Here is a 19,884-nt window from a genome sequence, read left to right on the forward strand (position 1 = left end):
CAACAGTTGAAACAAGTTTCAAATGGTGAAATACACTTGCACAAATGTTTAAAATGCTCTGAAAGAGTCACCAAAACAAGGTTGCATTTGCTAAAAGTGCAGAAAAATGAACTAAAACTGTTGGAGAATTGAGAAAGTAGTGCATTCAAAGCTGGATAGCTCAATTAAAGACTCAAAGAATGCCTAAAAACACTACATCTAACTACAGATAAATAGCTAGCAGAATTGAAGCACCTAATACCAAACAAAGACTATAAGCACGGTGCAAAAAGATACTAGATAAGTTGTGACAGCACTGGTTTACAAAATTTTTAATCAACTCAATTATGCTTTTGACAAATCAGTGGTTAATCAGAGTTTGTACAACTTGAAACATGTTTAGAAACTTCAAACAAACTTGCACCAAGATTTAGAGACACAAAATCTGGTGATGAGAGGGTCGCACCTCCCACAAAAGTTGTGCATAAAAGAATGCAGTATAGACTAGGAAGTGACTCCTAGGTCGTCTCTCAAGGACCAAATTGGGTTCAGTCTCAGATCAACACGTAGTGGGGGGTTTGAAAGTGTTTTTGTGATTTTAAATGAACTGAATTAAAATTAGAAATTAAATGCAATCAAACATAATCGAAAGCATTAAAATGCATGAAAACATTAAACTGAACAATGTAACAGATAAATATCCAAACACAATTCAAACTATTCAAATGCAACATTTAAACTAGAATGTTAAATGCACGATGTTGTAAGCTAGACATAAAAAAAATGTTATTCAGCACATAATCAACACTAAAAGAAAAATGAAAAAAAAAATATTCAACCAAAACGAAATTTTACTTTCAACTACATGACGCACGTGAAATGAAGTTTCCCAAACTAGAATTTGCATCTTACGCTATTGAAATACATCAAGCTAATAAGTGAGATAAACATTGCAGCGAGAATAAAATTTCTATGCTTAATTTAAGAAATGGAATGCATCTTAGAACATCATGAAGCTGCTCCATATGTCTCTCAATAATTGAAGCACCGTCCCTAGCTCAAGCAAAGAAAAGGAAAATGAAAGTATATTTGCTGGAATCAAAATCAACAATTTTTTTTATCACTGTGAAAACCAACTAAATTAATTTCAAGCAACATCACCAAGTGGGCCACTTCTTATCATTTCCGTGAAGCACCAAGCAGTATCTATCACATCCATTTCTTCTAAAAAAAATAAATTAAAATGCGTGCACAATGAAAATAAAATGGAGTGGTAAGCATCATAAAAACGCATCTAATAATGAAATGCAATGATTGAGCTAAAAAGTGAAACAAATTAAATACACATTTCAGTAGCTGTGAAGCACCGTGTAACTTCCAAAATGAAAAAAAACTCATCAGCCCTTAAGAGCCGTGACACCACTTCCCCCAAAATCCATCACCGTTCTTCCTTTAAAAGAAAGAAAATCCCCATAATGCTGCACCGCTTCTACCAAGCTAGACGTATCCAACTTGCTTCTCTCCAGCCCCCCCTCTCACTCACTGCCCTATACTACAATACACTCCTGGAAAACTACTCCATTTCTACTGTGGCGGCTACTCCTAGACTATCCAGCCCTAAGCCGAGACACCCACACTGCTGGAAAACTCTCCTGTAAATGCTTCAACGCTGCTGCCTCCTCTGGACCGTGTGCTACCAATTGCTGGACACACCCCTGCTGGACTCCCGTTTTTCTCACCGTCACACCACTTCCATGCTGGCTCTGCTGGACCGAGAGTTACTGTGTGCACCCTTCTTTCATGCTCCGCTGGAATGATGTCCGTGTGTGCTGGATGTTGGACCGTAAAGCTCCTTCACGGTGATGCCTTGCTCTTTTTGCCACCCCCATCCACGTGGCTTCTCCAATTCCTAATCTCCGTGTGCACCTCCCTCCAAAGCCAAGCTTCTGGAAAATGAAGCTATGCGTGCCTCTTGGACGCGTGGTTTGTTGGATGGAAGAAGGTGTGGGCCATGTGAGCTTTGCTGCTGTCCACGTACATCCAATTCCACTGCAGCTGGACGTGCGTGATGCTACTGTTACTATTGGGCCGTGTGCTCTTTCCATAATGAAGCTCCCAAGCTTGCCGCCCCTACTGTCCAAAGTTTCTTCTCATGGGCCATATGGATGAAGAATGGAATGAGTGCAGGCCTTGTGTTGATGTCTGGACGTTGTTGGATGCGTGAAGCCCCTGGACGTGCGAAGGCCTGCTGTGTTCGTGCACCAGCGTGGCAGCCATTCTCCAGTACTCACATCACTTCCAAGCTGTTGGACATCCGAATCCGCGTGGACCAGCTGCACCTCCCTTCTTCTCCAAGCACACCTACTGGACCTGGGCCGTGACCCTCTCCCTAGTGCATTGCTGGATGGGAGCTGCTGGATGCTTCTTTGTTGTGTGCACCGCTTACTGCTGGACCGTGGATGGAAACCAAACCCGTGTGCTTATCAAATTTCCAATCACCGTCCAAACCAAACCAACTCTGGACCATTTATGTACTTCAATTTGCTGGATGCACCTTTTTTCAATAATGAAGTACCCCTCTGAAAGAGTAAAATTACCATAATGTCCCCCTTCTTGTACACACTTCTTTAAATGAAATCCACACCTCTCTTTCATTTTATTTTAAAATATAATTGATGTGGCATTTCATTTCACCTCCAAATGTCCCAAATATTATCCAACAATTTCCCTACAATTAATAATGCAAATAATTAGCTCAAATAATTCAAATTAATTAAAATAAGAATTTTTGGTCAAATTAAGCATAATTAGCAAAAACGGAAAAATACCGGACAATTAAGCACAATTCCCCGATTAAATTCGGTACAATAAGCTAAGTGAAATTGAGAAAATATTGACTCATCAAAATAGACCACACTTAGTCTTTTGCACTCCTGGGCAAAATCAAGACGCAGATCAAGGAATAGTTCAAAGGACTTTTAGGAAGGTGACACAGACTCAGCATACAGAAAACAAAGACTCAACAAGGACAGAAACAGAATTACACAGTTCTCCAGGAATTTGGACCAAGAAAAGAAGTAGACAATTCCAACAAAAAATGAATCAGAGAAAGCAGATACTCATGAAATCATCCAAGCAATTCAAGACATGGAAAAATGATCAATCAGCTCAAGAGGTGAATCAAAAGTAACAAAACCTCACAGATGCACTATCAGTGTTTCTCTCAAGTGTATAAGGTAAAGAATTTCAACTCAATGCACTCAAGAAAGCAAACAACAACAAACTTGGCAAGCCTCTAATATCATCACTCAAAACATATGCATGTTCAAATCAAAAGGTCTTTTATGGATGTAATGGGGCCAAGGACATGGGAGGATAACATATGGATGAGAAGCTGTAAACCAAAAGAAATAGAGGAGCAGTGGGGAACAAGTGTAAACACATTCAAACACACCCACAACCTCTAATTCCATCCTCTTCTTGACTCCATTATTCACAATTATTCACATTTTTTTTTCACTATTTTTCTGCTCTCTTTTTTTTTTTTTTTTTTTTTTTTTTTATCCTGTCTCTTTTCTTTTCTCTATTCAGCACATAATTTCAAGAGACAAGATACACCACATATTTCCAAAAACACGATAAGAAGATGAACCAACTAGCCAACTCATCATAATCCCCAAGGAGACCACACTTGTTCCCAAAACACTTCCAAAGCTCCAAAATTCCCTAAGGTTAAGGTAATCATGGTTTTTCACTTACGGCCAGTGTATGAGCTTCAAAACAAAGAAATGAGGAAAGTATAGGCTCAAAAAAGGGTTTTCAAAGAATCAGAGCAAGGTAAGCTTATTTGGCTAGAGAGGCTCAAAAACAAAACTTCCTTTATCACTTCCAAACATGCATATCAATCAAGAGTTATCAACAAGAGTCAAGCCAAGGCATATGTGCAAGCAATCAAGAGACATATCACACACAAGAAAGAACATAAAGTGGCTCAAATTCTCACACAGGGCATTTGTGTCACAATTAATTCAACTCTCAAAAATCATAATCATCTTCCAAGCAGAGAAAAGCAAGGATTTCAAACAAATAAGTATCAATCAAGTGAAGGAAATGATAAGTCTACAACCCAAACAAAGTCCAAAAATCAAGAGAAACATGTAAAACTGTACACAAAACAAAACAAAAACTACCTAGAAAAGAAAAAATTTAACACGGAAAACAAAAACTAACAAAGAAAAATAAAAATCTCCCCCAATAGACCACACTTAAACTACACAGTGTCCTCAATGTTTCATAAGCATAAGATCATAAATCATAACAGTCAACAGATCATGGACAAGTGCAATAAAAGTAGGGAAAGGGGGAGAAGAGAGAAAGAAAACTCCCCTGGTCATGGTGGCAGTTGCCAATTTTGGACTATCAGGGAGATGTCGTCCACCACAGGATCCAGCAAGGAAGTTTTGAGGAAGAACTGCTTCATCCTCCATATTTGATCGAGCAGGGAAATGTCTTCCACAGCTGGATCTAAGAAGCAAGGATTGTTGATGAGCGGGTTCGGCCGGTGTCTATTGGTCTTCAAACTGTTGTGTATGTGAGCACCTTTGTCTTCCACCGTGGGCGTTTGTTGGTTAAATATATGTGTACCTCCTGTAACATGGTTAGTGCAATGTGGTTCCAAAGAAATAACATGCAGGGGTATAACACCCAATCTCAGTGTAACAGGCTGAACCTCAGATACATCCTCAGAACATGAATCAATTTCAGATGTAGAAACGATATCAATAACAGGCTCAGATTCATGTTCAGTGCATGGAGAATAAATATTCAGATGTGGTAGCAAAAAGTGGTTCTCATCATGCACAGAGGGAGAATTAAAAACATGGTCATCAACAGTATAATTATCAACATACCCCTCAACAACATAATCATCAACAGAATAATCAAATTGAGGTATGCTTACCTCCACTTCTCTAAAGCTTGGAAAAGTGGTGAAAGATGAAAATGGTCTACCTGGCTCACAAATGTTGCTCATATATGCCTGGTCCTCAAAATCTTTCTCGGTCTCCTCAGGTGCAAGAGTGGGACCATCTGAAGGTGGGAAAGTTTGTGGCGCAGTAGTAAGCTCATGACTCTTCTCCCCATCTTCTATGTTGATGCCACTATCATCATCATCTGGAATCTGAACAGTCTGAAATGGTAACTCTGAATCTTGAGACTGTTCCTCAGTGAGTTGAGTGGCCATCTGCCCTATCTGATCAGTCATACTCTGAATGGCAGCTCCTATTTCTTGCTGGAACTGCATGTTCTCTTGCTGAAACTGAAGGTTCTGCATGGTCATCTGCTCCAACAACTCCTGCAATGTAGGCTTAGAAGTAGAAGGCTGAGGAGCTATTTGGGCAGGAGCATCATATTGCTGACTCTGATATTGCTGGACTGGTGGAGGCATGAAAGTACTCTGGAATGGTGGTTCTTGATATTGATGCTGTGGAGCATTATACCATCCCAAAGTAGGGTCATTCCATCCAAGACCGTTGCTGTAAGCATATTGCACAAGGGAAAACTTGCTCAGAAACTGAAGCTCAAGATATCCCCAATCGGTAACGGATCTCAGAGAAAGAGAGTCTTTCCAATCCTTAGCTGCTCCTTGTAATGAATGCGGAAATGCGCTCAAGAAAATGTAATCAAGAGGGACATCTGGAGGCTTCATTGAAGAGCACATGATATGGAGCTCCTCCAAATGTCTGTGTGGGCATTCTCCTGCAAAACCATGAAACTTAGGCAGCAAATGTATCAGTCCAGGGGTGAGATCGCAATGAAGATCATCCTCCTTAAGTGAAACCGGCTCACAAAGAGCACTCTCAGAAATTAGAGGATGAGTCGTATTGTTCTCAACATAGAAATCAGCAGAATATGAATTACAATCAGAGTAACATGCAGAAGGAGAATCATAATCAGAGGCACTAGCAAAACAAGCAGTGTTCACGAAATCAAAATAGGTAGACATGGAAAAAGAAGAATACTAAAAATCACGAAACAAATAAAACACAACACATTTATACATGCAACACGCACACACAAAACAGAACATCACATCACATCACATCACAACACAAGACAAAACACAACACACACAAACACAACAAAAACCTAAGACCGAACCGTTGGTCCCCGGCAACGGCGCCATTTTGATGAGAGGGTCGCACCTCCCACAAAAGTTGTGCATAAAAGAATGCAGTATAGACTAGGAAGTGACTCCTAGGTCGTCTCTCAAGGACCAAATTGGGTTCAGTCTCAGATCAACACGTAGTGGGGGGTTTGAAAGTGTTTTTGAGATTTTAAATGAACTGAATTAAAATTAGAAATTAAATGCAATCAAACATAATCGAAAGCATTAAAATGCATGAAAACATTAAACTGAACAATGTAACAGATAAATATCCAAACACAATTCAAACTATTCAAATGCAACATTTAAACTAGAATGTTAAATGCACGATGTTGTAAGCTAGACATAAAAAAAATGTTATTCAGCACATAATCAACACTAAAAGAAAAATGAAAAAAAAAATATTCAACCAAAACGAAATTTTACTTTCAACTACATGACGCACGTGAAATGAAGTTTCCCAAACTAGAATTTGCATCTTACGCTATTGAAATACATCAAGCTAATAAGTGAGATAAACATTGCAGCGAGAATAAAATTTCTATGCTTAATTTAAGAAATGGAATGCATCTTAGAACATCATGAAGCTGCTCCATATGTCTCTCAATAATTGAAGCACCGTCCCTAGCTCAAGCAAAGAAAAGGAAAATGAAAGTATATTTGCTGGAATCAAAATCAACAATTTTTTTTATCACTGTGAAAACCAACTAAATTAATTTCAAGCAACATCACCAAGTGGGCCACTTCTTATCATTTCCGTGAAGCACCAAGCAGTATCTATCACATCCATTTCTTCTAAAAAAAATAAATTAAAATGCGTGCACAATGAAAATAAAATGGAGTGGTAAGCATCATAAAAACGCATCTAATAATGAAATGCAATGATTGAGCTAAAAAGTGAAACAAATTAAATACACATTTCAGTAGCTGTGAAGCACCGTGTAACTTCCAAAATGAAAAAAAACTCATCAGCCCTTAAGAGCCGTGACACCACTTCCCCCAAAATCCATCACCGTTCTTCCTTTAAAAGAAAGAAAATCCCCATAATGCTGCACCGCTTCTACCAAGCTAGACGTATCCAACTTGCTTCTCTCCAGCCCCCCCTCTAACTCACTGCCCTATACTACAATACACTGCTGGAAAACTACTCCATTTCTACTGTGGCGGCTACTCCTAGACTATCCAGCCCTAAGCCGAGACACCCACACTGCTGGAAAACTCTCCTGTAAATGCTTCAACGCTGCTGCCTCCTCTGGACCGTGTGCTACCAATTGCTGGACACACCCCTGCTGGACTCCCGTTTTTCTCACCGTCACACCACTTCCATGCTGGCTCTGCTGGACCGAGAGTTACTGTGTGCACCCTTCTTTCATGCTCCGCTGGAATGATGTCCGTGTGTGCTGGATGCTGGACCGTAAAGCTCCTTCACGGTGATGCCTTGCTCTTTTTGCCACCCCCATCCACGTGGCTTCTCCAATTCCTAATCTCCGTGTGCACCTCCCTCCAAAGCCAAGCTGCTGGAAAATGAAGCTATGCGTGCCTCTTGGACGCGTGGTTTGTTGGATGGAAGAAGGTGTGGGCCATGTGAGCTTTGCTGCTGTCCACGTACATCCAATTCCACTGCAGCTGGACGTGCGTGATGCTGCTGTTACAATTGGGCCGTGTGCTCTTTCCATAATGAAGCTCCCAAGCTTGCCGCCCCTACTGTCCAAAGTTTCTTCTCATGGGCCATATGGATGAAGAATGGAATGAGTGCAGGCCTTGTGTTGATGTCTGGACGTTGTTGGATGCGTGAAGCCCCTGGACGTGCGAAGGCCTGCTGTGTTCGTGCACCAGCGTGGCAGCCATTCTCCAGTACTCACATCACTTCCAAGCTGTTGGACATCCGAATCCGCGTGGACCAGCTGCACCTCCCTTCTTCTCCAAGCACACCTACTGGACCTGGGCCGTGACCCTCTCCCTAGTGCATTGCTGGATGGGAGCTGCTGGATGCTTCTTTGTTGTGTGCACCGCTTACTGCTGGACCGTGGATGGAAACCAAACCCGTGTGCTTATCAAATTTCCAATCACCGTCCAAACCAAACCAACTCTGGACCATTTATGTACTTCAATTTGCTGGATGCACCTTTTTTCAATAATGAAGTACCCCTCTGAAAGAGTAAAATTACCATAATGTCCCCCTTCTTGTACACACTTCTTTAAATGAAATCCACACCTCTCTTTCATTTTATTTTAAAATATAATTGATGTGGCATTTCACTTCACCTCCAAATGTCCCAAATATTATCCAACAATTTCCCTACAATTAATAATGCAAATAATTAGCTCAAATAATTCAAATTAATTAAAATAAGAATTTTTGGTCAAATTAAGCATAATTAGCAAAAACGGAAAAATACCGGACAATTAAGCACAATTCCCCGATTAAATTCGGTACAATAAGCTAAGTGAAATTGAGAAAATATTGACTCATCATCTGGTCAGAAACAATTTGCACAATATGAACCGAGAATTATATTTGAATGCAGAATTTGAAACCAGATTGTGATGAACTCAACCACTAATTCTACTATTCTGTGATGAATATGAGTTGGAATTACTTTAGACACAGTTGAAATCACTAGGAAAACTTGGACAAAGCTTGAAAACCATCAAATCTGGATGAAAACCACATGATATCAAATTAATCCAGAAATGATGTTTTATACAGATTTTGCTACTGGAATCAATATTTGCAATGCTACTGGACAACAATTTAATTTACTCAAGAATGTGTAAATAAGACATTTCTTGTAGTACATATGGAAATAATCGTTCTAAATACAGTCCAATTTAGATTATAGAAATTGATGAAAGAGACCTCATATAAAAAATAATCCATTATTCTCTCTAATTCTTTTGAACAAAAGACAATGGAAAATGCTTATTATGGTATGAATCAGGTTCCAGACTAAGGTAAAGCAAGAAAACTTCAATGATATTCAGAATAGGTCTATCTTGATTGAGAGAAGGATTGAACTTTAAGAAAAGGAGTTTGATGAATTCCAAAGAGCACTAGAGACCAAGCATTGAAGTATATTAGCCAAGCTTGATTTTAGATTATATCGAATCAAACCAAACGTAAAAATCAACAACTTCTACAGGCACATCATGCATATGATCAAGCACATTGAAATCAATTTCAAGCTCACACACATCAGCATCAAAATCCATTTCATAGTACTGAAGCACCAAAACATGGTCAACAGCTTCCCTAATTTTTTTCAAATACTCTTTGGAATTTCTGAAATCAGTTTGTACTTCCAGCACAGTAGGTTCAGCTTTAAAATCAGAATTTAAATCAACAGTACAACTAATTTCAGAATGAGGTTCAGTACTATCATCATCATAATACACATTTTCACTCAATTGAACATTAGCAGTGGTAAATTCAGATATAGGGACAACAACAAAGCTATTACAATCATGAATCATAGTCAACTCCCTAAAACCATCAACTAGCTTTTCAAAATGAGTATCAATGTAATTATGGTCATAAGGTTCACATACACATTCAGAAATATCAACAGATGCACTCATATAATCATCACTCATCAGAGAATTGGAATTATCAGAATTTAAAGCATAATATGAATCAGTGAAAGAAGGATTAGAGTATACAGAGGTGGTAGGACACTCAATCTCTTGAAATTCTGGGGCAGCAGCTACCATCAGTGGTGCTTCATTATTTGTTGCCCCTTTCTCCTCTTCATTTTTCCTTGTCAGCTGATTGATAACAGTCACCATTTGAGCCACTTGGGTGGTCATTTCTTGAACCCGTCGTTGATACTGTCACGCTTTAGACATTGTCGATGCATCTTGGATCACCATCGTGCTCCCCTCCACCCTGAATCTCCCTCACTGTCGTCGCTCCAAAGACGTCATCTTCCCCGCGCCACCAATTTCGCAAGAGCAGAAACACGAAAACAGCCGTAGCGCGTCTCGCTACCTCCATCACCATCGCAATGCTATTCGCTCCAGATCTACCAGCCTTCACTAGACAGTGTGACTCTCGTTGCTGCCGCGTTCCGGACATCTCCCACGAACCCCAAAACCTGCGTCAACGAACCCAGCCGCAAAACCCCCAAATCGGCGTCAACCAACCCAACCGTAGAACCACCAAACCGACCTCATCAAACCTAGGCGTAGAACCCCCAAACTGCCATCTTCAATCCCAGCCAAAGAATCCCCAAACTAGTGTCAACCAACCAACCCTCACTTGTCCCAAAATCGCTCAATATTGGAGGGCACAATGAAGGGCACCAGCAGAATAGAGAAGGGAAGGGGGAAGCTTTAAGAAAAGAGAACAAAGGGGAGGGAAATTGGAAAATTTGGGGAAAGTGACGAAGCGTGAAGTTGGGGAAAGTGATGAAACTGGGAACGAAAACCCCAATTTGGAACTTAAATTAGCGAGAATGTTACCGACGGCTTAAAATCCTTCGGTAATCATCTCAATACCGAGGGCTTCAAAGCCTTCGGTAATATGCCGTCTGTAAATCGCGTTTTTCCAATAGTGAAGGTTTAGTTCACCATATTCATGGTGAAACTAGATGAACAATAATGAAAGAATGAAAGATAGAAACCTAGAAAGAGGAGGAGGTAGCCTGAGCATCCAAGATCTTCCTTCAAGGGGTGGAAAAGTGAGTGTTTGCTTCGTCTCCGCCAAAGATACAAACCCTAGGACATCCTAAAGCTTATATACTATTCTAAAATTACAGAAAATTAGGCCCAAGCCCAAAATAGTGCCGCTCAGCGGTAAACTACCGCTCAACAGTAAGTGCGTGAGTTGTTTTTCTCCCCTCAGCGGCCTTTTCACCCCTCAACGGAGCCAACGTGGGTTTCTAAGAGCCGCTCAGCGGTAAACTGTCGCTGAGCGATACTTGCGACTTCTCCTTTTGCACTTTTTGATGTCTTTCCTGATTCCATCTCTATCCTTCTTCACTTCTTTCACCAAATTCATCTTAAAACCGGCATAAAAACACTGAAATCAAGCATAAACCTGTCCAGCTCTCTTATTTCTAAAAATATAACCAAAAGTATGATTTCAAGCTAGTTTCTAAGTGTTAAAGGTTGCTTTTAGTATCAATTTTAAGCATGAAAATAATAGTTTTTCAACTGTTATCAGAGACGAAGCAGAAACACACTCTTTCACCCCTTGGTTGAGGATTTTGGATGCTAAGGCTCCTTTCTCACCTTTCTAGGGTTTATTCTTTCACTCTTCCAATGTATTTCATCTAGCTTCACCATGAATATGGTGAACTAAACTTATTTTGTTGTTGGGGAATCAATGTAGTCCTTTAGAAACTCTCATGTATTGAATTTGTTCTTCAAGATCTTTTATAAGATACATGCTTTCGTTCATTAATTGTTAGGGTTTTTCGTCTTTGCTCAAAGCATGCATTGTTTAACTAATTCGATGTCATGATTATTGGTTTTGTCGATATGGACACATACGGGGAAATCTAGATCTGGGGAATCTCTCCCAACAGTAGTATAAACCTAGACATAGGAGTATGATGGTGGGTTGCCTTAAGCTTCTATTCACTATAATGCCTGATTAGTTGCTAGGGAGACAAGACATTATAAACTAGTAATTATCATTAGGCTTTCTTCACCGAGACATCGGGTTTAAGGTAATTTAGATAGTGGCATTAACATTAATGAAAAGAAAGAAGAATTCAGGAATACATGAGAGTGAATAAGGATGAAATTGATAAATCCCAACAACATAATCATCCATATATTTCAATTCACGTGTTTTGTTTTCTTCTTACCATTGATCAATTCATGCATACATATTTTTACAAGTCTTAGCTAATCAACAAACGACACAACTGTCTAAGCCGTGAGTCCTTTGGGAGAACGATACTTGGTCTTACCAGGTTTATTACTTGATACGATTCGGTTACACTTGCCGAGGGTTTAACAATCGTTTCCCAAAGGACTCACGACCTAGACAGTTATGTGACTTCTTGATTAAACTAGACTTGTAAACAAAATCATTCATTAGTGCAGAAATGGCCTTTAACGTCACCCCATAGACGTCCGTCCTCAACAGCCCCAACGTAAATAATTGACCGGTGGCATATCCATAAATAAGTGAAACTATCGACGTCCGTTGTGTGGGGGGACGGACGTCTATAATATTATAGACGTCCGGGCCCCACCCATGGACGTCTAAGAGGCTGGACAATCACCTCTTCAACTCCCCTCTTTCAGCCCTTAAACGTTCGTTGTGGAGGGGGACGAACGTCTATAATATTATAAACGTCCGTCCCCCTCCACAATGGACGTTTCGGGTGCTGACAGGGTGGTTGAAGAATTAATTGTCTTCAACCCCTTAAACGTCCGTTGTGGAGGGGGACGAACATCTATAATATTATAGACGTCCGTCCCCCTCCACAACGGACGTTTCGGGTGCTGACAGGGTGGTTCAAGAATTAATTGTCTTCAGCCCCTTAAACGTCCGTTGTGGCGGGGGACGGACGTCTATAATATTACAGACGTCCGGGCCCCACCCACGGACGTCTAAGACGCTGGACAATCACCTCTTCAACTCCCCTCTGTCAGCCCTTAAACGTCCGTTGTGGAGGGGGACGGACGTCTATAATATTATAGATGTTCATCCCCCTCCACAACGGATGTTTCGGGTGCTGATAGGGTGGTTGAAGAATTAATTGTGTTCAGCCCCTTAAACGTCCGTTGTGGAGGGGGCCGGACGTCTATAATATTATAGACGTCCGGCCCCCTCCACAACGGACGTTTAAGGGGCTGACAGAGGGGAGTTGAAGAGGTGATTGTCCAGCCTCTTAGACGTCCGTGGGTGGGGCCGGACGTCTATAGACGTCCGTCCCTCCCCACAACGGACGTCGAGATTTTCATTTATTTACTTAGGTAGGGCTTTGATTGGTATTTTTTTTTCTTAGTGGTTGGAAGGGAGGGCGCCTAGGTATGTTACAAAAGGGGAAGGCAGGGGTAGTACTTCGAATGGCGAAACGAAGGGCTAAATAGCGCCAGTGATTCTCTGAGCCGGTGTGGATTTTCAACACCCTTTTCCTCTCTTCCTTACCGGGAGGGCAATCTTATGGCCTTCACCTCCCGCCAGTCCCGGAAATAGAACCCAGCCCCCCCTTCTGATCCATTCATTTCTACAAGCAGGGGGATCTTCGATGCTGTCATTTTGAAATGTCCGCTTCAACCGTAATTTCACCTCCCAAAAAGCAAAGTTGGCTTGACGAGCGCAGATGCGAGGAAGCGGGAGAAAAGATAAGCGCTTTTGCTACTGAGAAAGCGAACGCGCGATGGTTCAAGACTTAGCCGTGCGTTAGCGAAGCTAGATTTAGCGAGAGGCTTCGAGTTAGCGAAGCGCTGTAGTAGCGCCGGCCGAAGCCCTATGTGCTAAAATGATGAGCCAAGGACGGACGTCTACGGGGGGAGGGAGGAGACGGACGTCTCTGGGACGTCAGACGGGCACGTCGGATGTCTACGTGGACGTCCGAGTCTGTACACCGGACGTCTGGATAGGCGTCGGGCCTGACACATCGGACGTCTATATACACGTCCGATGTGGACCCCCCGACGTCTGAGTAACGTCACCCACAAAGACGTCAGGGGAAGGTCGGACGTCAAAAGGCCAAAAGAACGGACGTCTAAAGCCCTTTCTACACTAGTGATTGTGTTTGAATTGTGGAAAATAAACATGAATGCAAGTTTTGATCAATTGGATTGAAAGAAGCAAAAGAGATTGATGTAAAATATGAATGATTATGTTGTTGGGGTTTTCGACTCATCCTATCCACTCTCATGTATTCAAGAATTCATCTTTCTTCATTAATGTTAATGCCACTTTCTAAGTTACCGTAAACCCGATGTCTTGGTGAAGAAAGCCTAATCCTAATCAGTAGTTTACAATGTGTTGTCTCCCTAGTCATTATTCATGCATTACATTCGCACAGAAGCTTAAAGGCAACCAATCCTTCTATCTCTATCTCTAGGTAAGATTGCTCTTGGGAGAATTTCCTCAATTCTAGATTTACCTATATGTGTCCATCTAAATAACATCAATGATCATGCAATTGCATGAGTTAAACAAAGCATGCATAGAGCGTAGAAGAAAAACCCTAACAATTAATGAAGCAAAGCATATAAAATATAGAACCAATTCAATACATGAGAGTTTCAAAGGATTACATTGGTTCCCCAACAACAATGGAGGTTTAGTTCACCATAGACATGGTGAAACTAGATGAAAATAATGAAAAGAATGAAAGATAGAACCCTAGAATTTGAAGAGAGGAGCTTCCGCATCCAAAATCCGCCTCCAAGGGGTAAAGAAAGTGTGATTTCGCCTCTTTCTGTCCAAAGATATCAACCCTAGGTCGACTAAAACCTTATATAGTTTATTAAAAATTACAGAAAATAGGCCCAGGCCCAATTAAATGGCGCTCACCGGTAAGTGCGGTTCTTAAAAATGAGGCTCAGTGGTTGTTTTAACCCTCATCGGTGACTATGGTGCTTCAGAATGCCGCTCAACGGTAAAAGTTACGCTCAACGGTGACTGCGGCTCTTCTTTTGTGCACTTTTACTTCCTTTCCTGTGTCCAGCTCCTTACTACTTCAACTTCTTTCATCTAATTCATCTTAATTCCTGCAAAGACAAGGAAAACCAAGCATGAAACCCATCCAAGTCTCTTATTTCCAAAACTTAAGCAAAAACATGATACCAAGCTACTTTCTAAGTCATAAAGGTTGTTTTTAAAATCAAAATTAAGTATAAAAATAACAATTTTTCAATCGTTATCAAACCCTAAACTCAAGTTTTCACTACCTTACTTCCTCAAAATTGAGTTCTAACACAAGTAGAACTCTATCTTATTACCACCACCACCCTACTAACTCAATTCTTTAACATCACTAAGTATTAAACAAATCCAAACTAGTTCAAAAACAACCCGAACCTCACCCAATCAGTTCAACCACACATTTCTCCCATTTCACTACGATAAACCTCCACTTTAGACTTGACAACCACTAACAAGTAATTCTCTTCCACTATAATAGTCAAATTTTTGTATAATTCAGCTCAACCACATCAGCTAAAACCTTATGAACACATATATAACATATTCCACACATGATCAACAGTCATCAACACACAAGAATTCATCCTATCCACTCTCATGTATTCAAGAATTCATCTTTCTTCATTAATGTTAGGCTTAATACCTCTTTTTGTCCCTCTTTATAAGGGAAATGTTCAAGTTCGTCCTACCTTTTTTAAAAAGTTCAATGTGGTCCCAAGTTGTGAAAAAAGTGTCCAATTAAATCCTTTTTGGTCACGGCGTTAAATATTTAACGATCCAGCTGACAGCGTTGAGTGATCTGTGCAACGTGGTTGTTTACCTTCATAACGTGGCAGTTGACGTGGCAGTGGCAGTGATTAAAAAATTCTGAGTTAGGGTTTGGGTATTCGAAATCGCGATTTAGGGATAAGCATTTTGGAAGAACTAGAAATACAAATTGGGTGATGAAATCTGCAGAGCAAATTGTGCGTTTACCCTTTTTGAGAGAGAAAAAGGAAGCCCCACACTACTCTATTCTACATTTAATTGTCAAGTTCTTGTAATTCTTACACCTAACAACAATATACCTGTTTTCAGTGTTTAGAAAGGAAAAACAGAACTAGCAAAAAATGGCCATGGGAGGATTCTCCATTGATGCTTCTTCAACCAGGGGCTTCGACGGCAAAATCACACTCTCCGTTCTCATCACTTGCTCTTCAAACAATTCCAGTTTTCCTTGCCACCCACTCTTTCTCACACCCTCCAAGTACCAAACCCCTCTATCCCTAATTTTATCCTCGCTAGCCACACACACAATAATCTTGGAACACCCAAGTCCATCCAAGCTTGGTTCCCCAGGAGCGAAGGGGTTGACCTTGGGGTTATCAATGCCACCCGGCACAGAAGGGTACACAAAGTCCCAAACTAAACAGAACAAACACTGTTTGTGCCCTGTAACAGCTTCGGATCCAATTGGCTCCGAACTACAGAAGTAAGGATGGGAGAAAATAGCTCCTAATATTTTAACATCACAAGGTAAGGGTTCAGTCCCAACACGCATGACAATGTTGTGAACTATGGTCCCACCTGCACTGTCCCCCCAATGAAAACTCTTTAGAAATTACCGTGGGAAATCAGCCAAGGATCTTCGAATACCCAAATCCTAACTCAGAATTTTTTAATCACTACCACTGCCACGTCAAGTACCACGTTGCACAGATCACTCCACACTGTCAGCTGGATCGTTAAATATTTAACGCCGTGACCAAAAAGGATTTAATTGGACATTTTTTTCACAACTTGGGACCACATTGAACTTTTTAAAAAAGGTAGGACGAACTTGAACATTTCCCTTATAAAGAGGGAAAAAAAGAGGTATTAAGCCTAACATTAATGAAGAAAGATGAATTCTTGAATATATGAGAGTGGATAGGATAAATCGGAAACCCCAACAACATCATCATTCCATATTTTACATCAATCTCTTTTGCTTCTTTCAATCCAATTGATCAGAAAACTTGCATTCATGTTTATTTTCCGCAATTCAAACACAATGATTTCATTTACAAGTCTAATTTAATCAACAAATGACATAACTGTCTAGGCCGTGAGTCTTTTGGGAAACGACACTTGTTCTTACCATTTTATTATTACTTGATACGATTCGGTACACTTGCCGAGTGTTAACACAAACCAAAACTTGTACATTAATAGCCTTCGATTGTAAGGGAATCATTGTTTATAAATTTCCAATAATTTTAAAATATTTTATTTGAGTGGCAAACGTGTAAATTTCAGTTTTATGTAAAACCAAAACATGTACTCGGTTAGGCTTTGGTTCTCTGAAATAACCAAAGCTTATTATGGTATAGGTTTTGACTTTACAGATAACTTAAAGCTTATACCTCTACCTAGGTTTAACTTTTAGGAAATTTTACATATGTTAAGGCACTATTACATTGTGCCTTGTAGAGCTACTTTCATCATTCTTGCTCCTTTCTTCTTTTGTCCATCATCAACGCTAAACTCGACATCGAACAGTTGTCCACTTTATGTTATTACCGTTGAACCCAAGTTCGTTGAGCACCGCTCCATCTTTTGTCACTGTCTTTGCAACATCGAACACTCGTGAGTTTGTTTTTTTTTTTCATTCATTTTTTCTTCTTTTCCTTCAGTTTGTGTTTTGTTCCTAGTTTGCATTTTTGCATTACATCCTCGTCCATTGTTGTTCACATTTCGAGCTCCCAGGTTCATATTAGCTTAAAAATTTATATTTAATATAAGCCTATATTCTTTTAATATGTTAGATATGTCGATTTATTTATTTTTTAAATTTAGTTAATTATATGCTTAAATTTTTTAGTTTGAGATTATTGTTGCATCGAGTTAACATCAATTTTTGATTTAAGATATAATACGAAAATTATTTCTTGTTTTCAAGTTTTTTTGAAGAAATTTTATTTTTTAAAAATTAATATACGAGACAGAAATACTAATAATTTATACATATTTATTTATTTTTTAAATTTAGTTAATTATATGCTTATTTTTTTTTAGTTTGAGATTGTTGTTGCATCGAGTTAACATCAATTTTTGATTTAAGATATAATACGAAAATTATTTCTTGTTTTCAAGTTTTTTTGAAGAAATTTTATTTTTTAAAATTTAATATAAGAGACAGAAATACTAATAATTTATACGTATTGAATCTTGAATTGCTTGGTTGGACAATTTGTAGAGATTAATCATGTTTTAATAGTTTATTGGAGCATATATATATATACATACATACACACACACACACACACACACACACACACACACACACAGATATATATATATATATATATATATATATATATATATATATATTGTTGAAAATCTCACATTGACTATCGACTAGAGATAAGGTTAATTTATAGTATATAAGTGGATGCAAACTGTTATGGCCTGACAAGTGTACTAAATCGTATCAAGTAATAATAATTGGTAAGACCAAGTATCGTTTCCCAAGAGACTCACGACACTAAACAATCATGTAATTACTTAACTAATTAAAACTTTTAAGAACAAGTTAGGGTTTTGAATACAAATACAATAAATTAAATATGAATGCATTTTTGATTAATTGAAAAAAAACACAAAGGTGAATGAATTATATTGTAATTATGAGATGAGTATGTTGTTTGGGTTTAGATTTCACCTATTACTCTCATGCATATAAGAATTCATCTTCTTCATTCAATTGTTAACGTCACTTTCTAAATTACTTAAAACCCGATCCCTCGGCGAAGAAAGTCTATCCTTAATTACTAAACCACAATCCCTTGCATCTCTAATAATTAATTCTACATTACTGTTAAAAGCTTAAGACGATCAAACCTTCTATTCCCATCCCTGGGCAATATTGTTTTTGGGAGAAATTCTCCAGATCGTGGTTTCTAGGTATTTCCCAATGATGAGTCAATATTTTCTCAATTTCACTTAGCTTATTGTACCGAATTTAATCAGGGAATTGTGCTAAAACGTCCGGTATTTTTCCGTTTTTACTAATTGTGCTTAATTTGACCAAAAATTCGTATTTTAATTAATTTGAATTATTTGAGCTAATTATTTGCATTGTTAATTGTAGGGAAATTGTTGGATAATATTTTGGGACTTAAAGAGAAATGCCACATCAATTATATTTTAAGCTAAAATGAGAGGAGGTGTGAATTTCATTTTTGGGTGCTTCAAATGGAAAGGGAGGTGTGCACAAAGAAAAAGGCAACAACACACCCGGCCCATGGAAATTAATTAGAGTGGTGCTCCAATGAGGGAGTGCTGATTTCATTTGTTTTTAATCAAAGAAATCGGCCCACACTTAGCACGCACAGCAGCTCACGGTCCAGCAAGCTACACGCCCATTTTTCACGCTCCCAGCTGATTCGCATCCCACACCTTCTTCCATCCAACAAACCACACGTCCCAGTATCTTCATTATCCAGCAAGCGGTGCAGTAGCAGGCCCACAAGAAGCTCATTCCTTCTTCACGCTCCAGCTTCAACAATGGAAGCATAGGGGGTGCATCCAGCACAGATCCAGTGGCTTTCATTCGGAGATGTTCTTCCAGCAGCAGCAACACGGCCCAAAGCACACAGCAGCAGCACAGGCGGGCTTGGCCTTCATTTCTTCATCCAGCCTTCACTAGACACGACAGCAATGCACTAGGGAGAGGGTCACGGCCCGGTCCAGCTAGGCATGGGGCACGTGGAGGTAGGTCTAGAAGTTTGGAAAAAAAAGAGATTAGGGAAGCTCAGCTGTAGCGAGCACGAAGGAGGAGGGGGGACGTGCGTGGGAGCCGCCACCCTTACGGAAGGGGTCTTTGCTTGGAACGTTTTTTTTTCTTTTCTTTTCTTTCATGAAATAAAACACACACTGTACGCTGGTGAATGAGAGCATCCTTAATTTCATTTTGCTTTAAGCCTGCACTTATTGGGATGTTATTTACACTGGAACACTGCACGCGTTTGTTTTAAAAATGTTGTTTAATTGATGGAGAATGAAATGGAGGCAAGTGTTGATTGGAAGAGTGGAGATGGTGACGGTGCAAGCTGCTGGAACATTTCTTAGAAGAAAGAAGCACACGGACATGGGGAAG

General features: G+C 39.7%; 2 protein-coding genes across 2 annotated transcripts; both read right to left on the reverse strand.

Moving 5' to 3' along the window:
- Positions 1-9,244: 9,244 nt before the first annotated feature.
- Positions 9,245-13,363, reverse strand: LOC148197503 (uncharacterized). Its single transcript, XM_088092149.1, has 3 exons — positions 13,254-13,363; positions 10,134-10,239; positions 9,245-9,973 (listed from the first exon to the last, which is right to left on the reverse strand). The coding sequence occupies exons 1-3, from the start codon at positions 13,361-13,363 to the stop codon at positions 9,245-9,247; spliced, it is 945 nt and encodes a 314-aa protein (XP_087948275.1).
- Positions 13,364-15,864: 2,501 nt separating this feature from the next.
- LOC124824090 (2-hydroxyisoflavanone dehydratase-like) lies at positions 15,865-16,305 on the reverse strand. The gene has a single exon (XM_047296456.2). The coding sequence runs from the start codon at positions 16,303-16,305 to the stop codon at positions 15,865-15,867; it is 441 nt and encodes a 146-aa protein (XP_047152412.2).
- Between the last annotated feature and the right edge of the window lie 3,579 nt (positions 16,306-19,884).

Source organism: Vigna umbellata, chromosome 5, assembly GCF_029865625.1.
Source record: "Vigna umbellata cultivar VRB3 chromosome 5, Vumbellata_1.0, whole genome shotgun sequence".
Classification (NCBI taxonomy): domain Eukaryota; kingdom Viridiplantae; phylum Streptophyta; class Magnoliopsida; order Fabales; family Fabaceae; genus Vigna; species Vigna umbellata.

Bases quoted from the DNA above. Each gene is read 5' to 3' on its own strand.
- LOC148197503 (XM_088092149.1), bottom strand. From the start codon at position 13,363: ATGACAGCATCGAAGATCCCCCTGCTTGTAGAAATGAATGGATCAGAA. The intron at 10,240-13,253 runs GTAAGGAAGAGA...TCGTTGACGCAG, and splicing joins GCCATAAGATTGCCCTCCCG to GTTTTGGGGTTCGTGGGAGA. The intron at 9,974-10,133 runs GTAGCGAGACGC...AAAGCGTGACAG, and splicing joins GCATTGCGATGGTGATGGAG to TATCAACGACGGGTTCAAGA.
- LOC124824090 (XM_047296456.2), bottom strand. From the start codon at position 16,305: ATGCGTGTTGGGACTGAACCCTTACCTTGTGATGTTAAAATATTAGGA.